Here is a 7,500-nt window from a genome sequence, read left to right on the forward strand (position 1 = left end):
CTCTGTCACTAGTCCTCTGTCACTAGTCCTCTGTCACTAGTCCTCTACCTCTGTCACTAGTCCTCTGTCACTAGTCCTCTACCTCTATCACGAGTCCTCTGTCACTAGTCCTCTGTCACTAGTCCTCTGTCACTAGTCCTCTGTCACTAGTCCTCTGTCTCTAGTCCTCTGTCTCTAGTCCTCTGTCACTAGTCCTCTTTCACTAGTCCTCTGTCACTAGTCCTCTGTCACTAGTCCTCTGTCACTAGTCCTCTACCTCTGTCACTAGTCCTCTGTCACTAGTCCTCTACCTCTTTCACTAGTCTTCTGTCACTAGTCCTCTGTCACTAGTCCTCTGTCACTAGTCCTCTGTCACTAGTCCTCTGTCACTAGTCCTCTGTCACTAGTCCTCTGTCACTAGTCCTCTACCTCTGTCACTAGTCCTCTGTCACTAGTCCTCTACCTCTATCACTAGTCCTCTGTCACTAGTCCTCTGTCTCTAGTCCTCTGTCACTAGTCCTCTGTCACTAGTCCTCTGTCACTAGTCCTCTACCTCTGTCACTAGTCCTCTACCTCTGTCACTAGTCCTCTGTCACTAGTCCTCTACCTCTGTCACTAGTCCTCTACCTCTGTCACTAGTCCTCTGTCACTAGTCCTCTACCTCTGTCACTAGTCCTCTGTCACTAGTCCTCTGTCACTAGTCCCCTACCTCTCATCTCTGGTGGCTTGTAAGAGTCTGGTTGGCTGAGCTGTGAGCTGTGAGCTGGTCATGTACTATGAGTGTGATTGCAGTGTGTCTGCTGGTCTGCTGGCTGCCCTACATCTCAGTGTGTCTGTACGAGACGTTCAGCGGTCAGCAGAGTCCTGCGGTGACCGCTGCCCTCTCCGCCTGGCTGGTTCTGAGCAGCGCCGCCCTCAACCCGTGGATCACCTGCATGATGCAGACGTGAGTATGACTCGACTCCACAGTGAGACATCAGGACTGCTCTGGACAGAAACATGATGGTCGTCTGTCTCCAGCAGGTACAGGGCAGCGGTGCGTTCAAGTGTCAGCAGGTTGATTCGGATGTGTTCTGGGACGCCTCTGGAGTCCCGACCCCAGAGCTCCACCCTCCACATGGACCCGGCCAATCGCATCAGCACGACCACGGCAACAACACACCCTCCTGCATCACCCAAAACCCCCACACCAACACCTCCATCACCCAAAACCCCCACACCAACACCTCCATCACCCTAAACCCCCACACCAACACCTCCATCACCCTAAACCCCCACACCAACACCTCCATCACCCAAAACCCCCACACCAACACCTGCATCACCCAAAACCCCCACACCAACACCTCCATCACCCAAAACCCCCACACCAACACCTGCATCACCCAAAACCCCCACACCAACACCTCCATCACCCTAAACCCCCACACCAACACCTCCATCACCCAAAACCCCCACACCAACACCTCCATCACCCAAAACCCCCACCAACACCTCCATCACCCAAAACCCCCACACCAACACCTCCATCACCCTAAACCCCCACACCAACACCTCCATCACCCAAAACCCCCACACCAACACCTCCATCACCCTAAACCCCCACACCAACACCTCCATCACCCTAAACCCCCACACCAACACCTCCATCACCCTAAACCCCCACACCAACACCTCCATCACCCAAAACCCCCACACCAACACCTCCATGATCGACCCAGGGACAGGACCGCCACCGAGACCTCTTCATCCTCAGACCATCAGTGTGACGCACTGAGAACTGCACTCTGGGAAATGTAGTCCATCCTTTCATGGTCACAGCTGACTTTCTGTCTTCATGGACTTTGACTGAGAAATATCTCAACATGAATCTCAGTGAGCTCTTTTCTTACTTCCTTTGATCATTAAACCTTTAATTATTCACCTCAAACATTTTCACTTCTTCATTTCTGTCCACTAAACCTCTGAATGTGTCTGAGGACGATTCATAAAGACATGAAACCTGCTTCCTCTGTGTGTGTGTGTGACAGCGTGTGTGCTGCTGCTACTGGTGCTGCGTCGCCCCCTGCTGGCTGCAGCCTCCGGGCGCCGCGTCGCCCCCTGCTGGCCGCAGCCTGCAGGTGCTGCGTCGCCCCCTGCTGGCTGCAGCCTCCAGGTGCCGTGTCGCCCCCTGCTGGCCGCAGCCTGCAGGTGCTGTGTCGCCCCCTGCTGGCCGCAGCCTCCGGGCGCCACGTCGCCCCCTGCTGGCTGCAGCCTCCAGGCGCCACGTCGCCCCCTGCTGGCTGCAGCCTCCAGGTGCATGTAAGCAGGTTTAAAGATGTAGTGTGACATCATCAGTCTATCATGAACTTTGTGCTTCCTGACCCTCTAAAGGTCAAAGGTCAGCGTACCTGGTTCACCACCTCAAAGTAAAGAGCCAGCGTGGTGGCCGGATCCAGACCGCAGATCTTCCACTGGCACGTTCCTCCGGTCCCGATCTCCTGCAACACACACACACTACTGTTACTACACACAAATACACACTACTGTTACTACACACAAATACACACTACTGTTACTACACACAAATACACACAACACACACACTACTGTTACTAAATAAATAATAATCACATTTCATTTAAAGTAAATTATTATAGAGCCTCTACGTGCTGCGATGCGTTCACTGTCATCACGTTAAACCTGCCGGGGATAAAATGGACTTCAGACTTCAAGCGTTGCCATGGAGACGTATTAAAATGTCTGACCCATAATTCATCTTAAAGTGTTTCAGTGAAGCCTACAACCCCCCCCCCCCCCCCCCCAACCCAGCCTGAAGCTTTATATGAAGATATGAAACACCCTCTGCTCGGCTCCTCCAGCAGCTCATCAGAAACTAAAATCATCATCACTAATCATTCATATTACATAGCTTCATATGTGTGTGTGTTACTGTGTGTGTGTGTGTGTGTGTGTGTGTGTTACTGTGTGTGTTACTGTGTATGTGTGTGTGTGTGTGTGTGTGTGTTTCTGTGTGTGTATGTGTGTTACTGTGTGTGTGTGTATGTGTGTTACTGTGTGTGTGTGTTTACTGTGTTACTGTGTGTGTGTTACTGTGTGTGTGTGTGTGTGTGTGTATGTGTGTTACTGTGCGTGTGTGTTACTGTGTGTGTGTATGTGTGTTACTGTGCGTGTGTGTTACTGTGTGTGTGTGTGTGTGTGTGTGTGTGTGTGTGTGTGTGTGTGTGTGTGTATGTGTGTTACTGTGTGTGTGTGTGTTACTGTGTGTGTGTGTGTGTGTGTGTGTGTGTGTGTGTGTGTGTTACTGTGTGTGTGTGTGTTACTGTGTGTGTTACTGTGTGTGTGTGTGTGTGTGTGTGTGTGTGTGTGTGTGTGTGTGACGTACGTTCTCAGAGACGCAGGGTCCTTTAGCGTTCAGGGACACACAGGGTCCGATGGCTCCGGACACTTTGATCTCTCTGGACGTCTGAAACAGGAAACACACATACTCCATTACAAGAGGGTCCCAACCTAGGGCTGGGGGCCCTATAAGGGTCCAGGGGTTCCCAACCTAGGGCTGGGGGCCCTAAAAGGGTCCACTGGTTCCCAACCTAGGGCTGGGGGCCCTAAAAGGGTCCAGGGGTTCCCAACCTAGGGCTGGGGGCCCTAAGTACTACAGTAGTGTGTACTAGTACTGCAGTAGTGTGTATTAGTACTGCAGTAGTGTGTACTAGTACTGCAGTAGTGTGTATTAGTACTGCAGTAGTGTGTACTAGTACTGCAGTAGTGTGTATTAGTACTGCAGTAGTGTGTACTAGTACTGCAGTAGTGTGTATTAGTACTGCAGTAGTGTGTACTAGTACTGCAGTAGTGTGTACTAGTACTGCAGTAGTGTGTATTAGTACTGCAGTAGTGTGTACTAGTACTGCAGTAGTGTGTATTAGTACTGCAGTAGTGTGTATTAGTACTGCAGTAGTGTGTACTAGTACTGCAGTAGTGTGTACTAGTACTGCAGTAGTGTGTATTAGTACTGCAGTAGTGTGTACTAGTACTGCAGTAGTGTGTACTAGTACTGCAGTAGTGTGTATTAGTACTGCAGTAGTGTGTACTAGTACTGCAGTAGTGTGTATTAGTACCTTGACCTCCAGCGTAGCAGCGAAGGCCATCTTGAAGGATCCTTGAACGTCTTTGGTAAAAACTCTCTGGAAGGTTTGTTTGAACAGAGACGTGTTGAAGGAGTCGGCCATCACCATGTAACCTCTGGGGAGACAGACAACCAACCATGTAACCTCTGGGGAGACAGACAACCAACCATGTAACCTCTGAGGACACTCACCATGTAACCTCTGGGGAGACAGACAACCTACCATGTAACCTCTGGGGAGACAGACAACCAACCATGTAACCTCTGGGGAGACAGACAACCAACCATGTAACCTCTGGAGAGACAGACAACCAACCATGTAACCTCTGAGGACACTCACCATGTAACCTCTGGGGAGACAGACAACCTACCATGTAACCTCTGGGGAGACAGACAACCTACCATGTAACCTCTGGGGAGACAGACAACCTACCATGTAACCTCTGGAGAGACAGACAACCAACCATGTAACCTCTGAGGACACTCACCATGTAACCTCTGGGGAGACAGACAACCTACCATGTAACCTCTGGGGAGACAGACAACCTACCATGTAACCTCTGGGGACACTCACCATGTAACCTCTGGGGACACAAACACTCACCATGTAACCTCTGAGGACACAAACACTCACCATGTAACCTCTAGGGACACTCACCATGTAACCTCTGGGGACACAGACACTCAACCTACCATGTAACCTCTAGGGACACTCACCATGTAACCTCTGGGGACACAAACACTCACCATGTAACCTCTGGGGACACAAACACTCACCATGTAACCTCTGAGGACACAAACACTCACCATGTAACCTCTAGGGACACTCACCATGTAACCTCTGGGGACACAGACACTCACCATGTAACCTCTGGGGACACTCACCATGTAACCTCTGAGGACACAAACACTCACCATGTAACCTCTAGGGACACTCACCATGTAACCTCTGGGGACACAGACACTCAACCTACCATGTAACCTCTGGGGACACTCACCATGTAACCTCTGGGGACACAAACACTCACCATGTAACCTCTGAGGACACAAACACTCACCATGTAACCTCTAGGGACACTCACCATGTAACCTCTGGGGACAAAGACACTCACCATGTAACCTCTGGGGACACTCACCATGTAACCTCTGGGGAGACAGACAACCTACCATGTAACCTCTGGGGAGACAGACAACCAACCATGTAACCTCTGAGGACACTCACCATGTAACCTCTGGGGAGACAGACAACCTACCATGTAACCTCTGAGGACACTCACCATGTAACCTCTTGGGACACAAACACTCACCATATAACCTCTGGGGACACAAACCCTCACCATGTAACCTCTGAGGACACAAACACTCACCATGTAACCTCTGGGGACACAGACACTCAACCTACCATGTAACCTCTAGGGACACTAGGCATGTAACCTCTGGGGACACTCACCATGTAACCTCTAGGGACACTCAGCATGTAACCTCTGGGGACACTCAGCATGTAACCTCTGAGGACACAAACCCTCACCATTAACCTCTGAGGACACTCACCATGTAACCTCTGGGGACACTCACCATGTAAACTCTGGGGACACTCACCATGTAACCTCTGGGGAGACAGACAACCAACCATGTAACCTCTGGGGACACTCACCATGTAACCTCTGGGGACACTCACCATGTAACCTCTGGGGAGACAACCACTCACCATGTAAACTCTGGGGACACTCACCATGTAACCTCTGGGGACACTCAGCATGTAACCTCTGGGGACACAAACACTCACCATGTAACCTCTGGGGACACTCACCATGTAACCTCTGGCGACACTCAGCATGTAACCTCTGGGGACACTCACCATGTAACCTCTGAGGACACTCACCATGTAACCTCCGGGGACACTCACCATGTAACCTCTGGGGACACTCAGTGTGTAACCTCTGTGGACACTGATCATGTAACCTCTGGGGACACTAAGCATGTAACCTCTGGGGACACTCAGTGTGTAACCTCTGGGGACACTCAGTGTGTAACCTCTGGGGACACTCACCATGTAACCTCTGTGGACACTCACCATGTAACCTCTGGGGACACTCACCATGTAACCTCTGGGGACACCCACCATGTAACCTCTGGGGACATTCACCATGTAACCTCTGGGGACACTCACCATGTAACCTCTGGGGACATTCACCATGTAACCTCTGGGGACACTAAGCATGTAACCTCTGAGGACACTCAGCATGTAACCTCTGGGGACACTCAGTGTGTAACCTCTGGGGACACTCACCATGTAACCTCTGTGGACACTCACCATGTAACCTCTGTGGACACTCACCATGTAACCTCTGGGGACATTCACCATGTAACCTCTGGGGAAACTCACCATGTAACCTCTGAGGACACTCAGCATGTAACCTCTGGGGACACTCAGCATGTAACCTCTGGGGACACTGATCATGTAACCTCTGAGGACACTCAGCATGTAACCTCTGGGGACACTCAGCATGTAACCTCTGGGGACATTCACCATGTAACCTCTGGGGACACTGATCACGTAACCTCTGGGGACATTCACCATGTAACCTCTGGGGACACTCACCATGTAACCTCTGAGGACACTCAGCATGTAACCTCTGGGGACACTCAGCATGTAACCTCTGGGGACACTGATCATGTAACCTCTGAGGACACTCAGCATGTAACCTCTGGGGACACTCAGCATGTAACCTCTGGGGACATTCACCATGTAACCTCTGGGGACACTGATCACGTAACCTCTGGGGACACTCAGTGTGTAACCTCTGGGGATAAGGACAGGGTTAGGTTATAGAGGGTTTTTACCCGGTGTGGTTGGAGCAGCACTTCATCTCCAGCAGTCCCGTCTGGTCCAGAGCGCAGGCGTAGATATCGATGATGTGTCCGTTAGTCGACGCTCGGTTGGCCAGAGACTCGTAGTGCTGGAACACAAACAGGAAGTGTTAGGGGTCTGCAGAGAGAGGAACAGGAAGTGTTAGGGGTCTGCAGAGAGAAGAACAGGAAGTGTTAGGGGTCTGCAGAGAGAGGAACAGGAAGTGTTAGGGGTCTGCAGAGAGAGGAACAGGAAGTGTTAGAGGTCTGCAGAGAGAGGAACAGGAAGTGTTAGAGGTCTGCAGAGAGAGGAACAGGAAGTGTTAGAGGTCTGCAGAGAGAGGAACAGGAAGTGTTAGAGGTCTGCAGAGAGAGGAACAGGAAGTGTTAGAGGTCTGCAGAGAGAGGAACAGGAAGTGTTAGAGGTCTGCAGAGAGAGGAACAGGAAGTGTTAGAGGTCTGCAGAGAGAGGAACAGGAAGTGTTAGGGGTCTGCAGAGAGAGGAACAGGAAGTGTTAGGGGTCTGCAGAGAGAGGAACAGGAAGTGT

At 51.1% G+C, this 7,500-nt stretch overlaps 2 protein-coding genes across 2 annotated transcripts in view; one reads left to right on the top strand and one right to left on the bottom strand.

Annotated features, from left to right (window-relative positions):
• LOC128375618 (adenosine receptor A3) overlaps positions 1 to 929 on the top strand; it is a 1,843-nt gene extending 914 nt beyond the window's left edge. Inside the window, exon 2 of the mRNA XM_053336009.1 lies at positions 772 to 929. Coding sequence (XP_053191984.1) covers positions 772 to 929 — 158 coding nt within the window. The remainder of the gene's footprint in view (positions 1 to 771) is intronic.
• The window catches only part of sec23a (Sec23 homolog A, coat complex II component), a 25,421-nt gene that overhangs the window by 8,179 nt on the left and 9,742 nt on the right, over positions 1 to 7,500 (bottom strand). The window contains exons 7-10 of the mRNA XM_053335952.1: positions 6,947 to 7,062; positions 4,095 to 4,218; positions 3,365 to 3,445; positions 2,370 to 2,459 (exon numbers count right to left, since the gene is read on the bottom strand). Of these exons, the coding sequence (XP_053191927.1) occupies positions 2,370 to 2,459; positions 3,365 to 3,445; positions 4,095 to 4,218; positions 6,947 to 7,062 (411 nt within the window). The remainder of the gene's footprint in view (positions 1 to 2,369; positions 2,460 to 3,364; positions 3,446 to 4,094; positions 4,219 to 6,946; positions 7,063 to 7,500) is intronic.

This window comes from Scomber japonicus, chromosome 16 (assembly GCF_027409825.1).
Source record: "Scomber japonicus isolate fScoJap1 chromosome 16, fScoJap1.pri, whole genome shotgun sequence".
Taxonomy (NCBI): domain Eukaryota; kingdom Metazoa; phylum Chordata; class Actinopteri; order Scombriformes; family Scombridae; genus Scomber; species Scomber japonicus.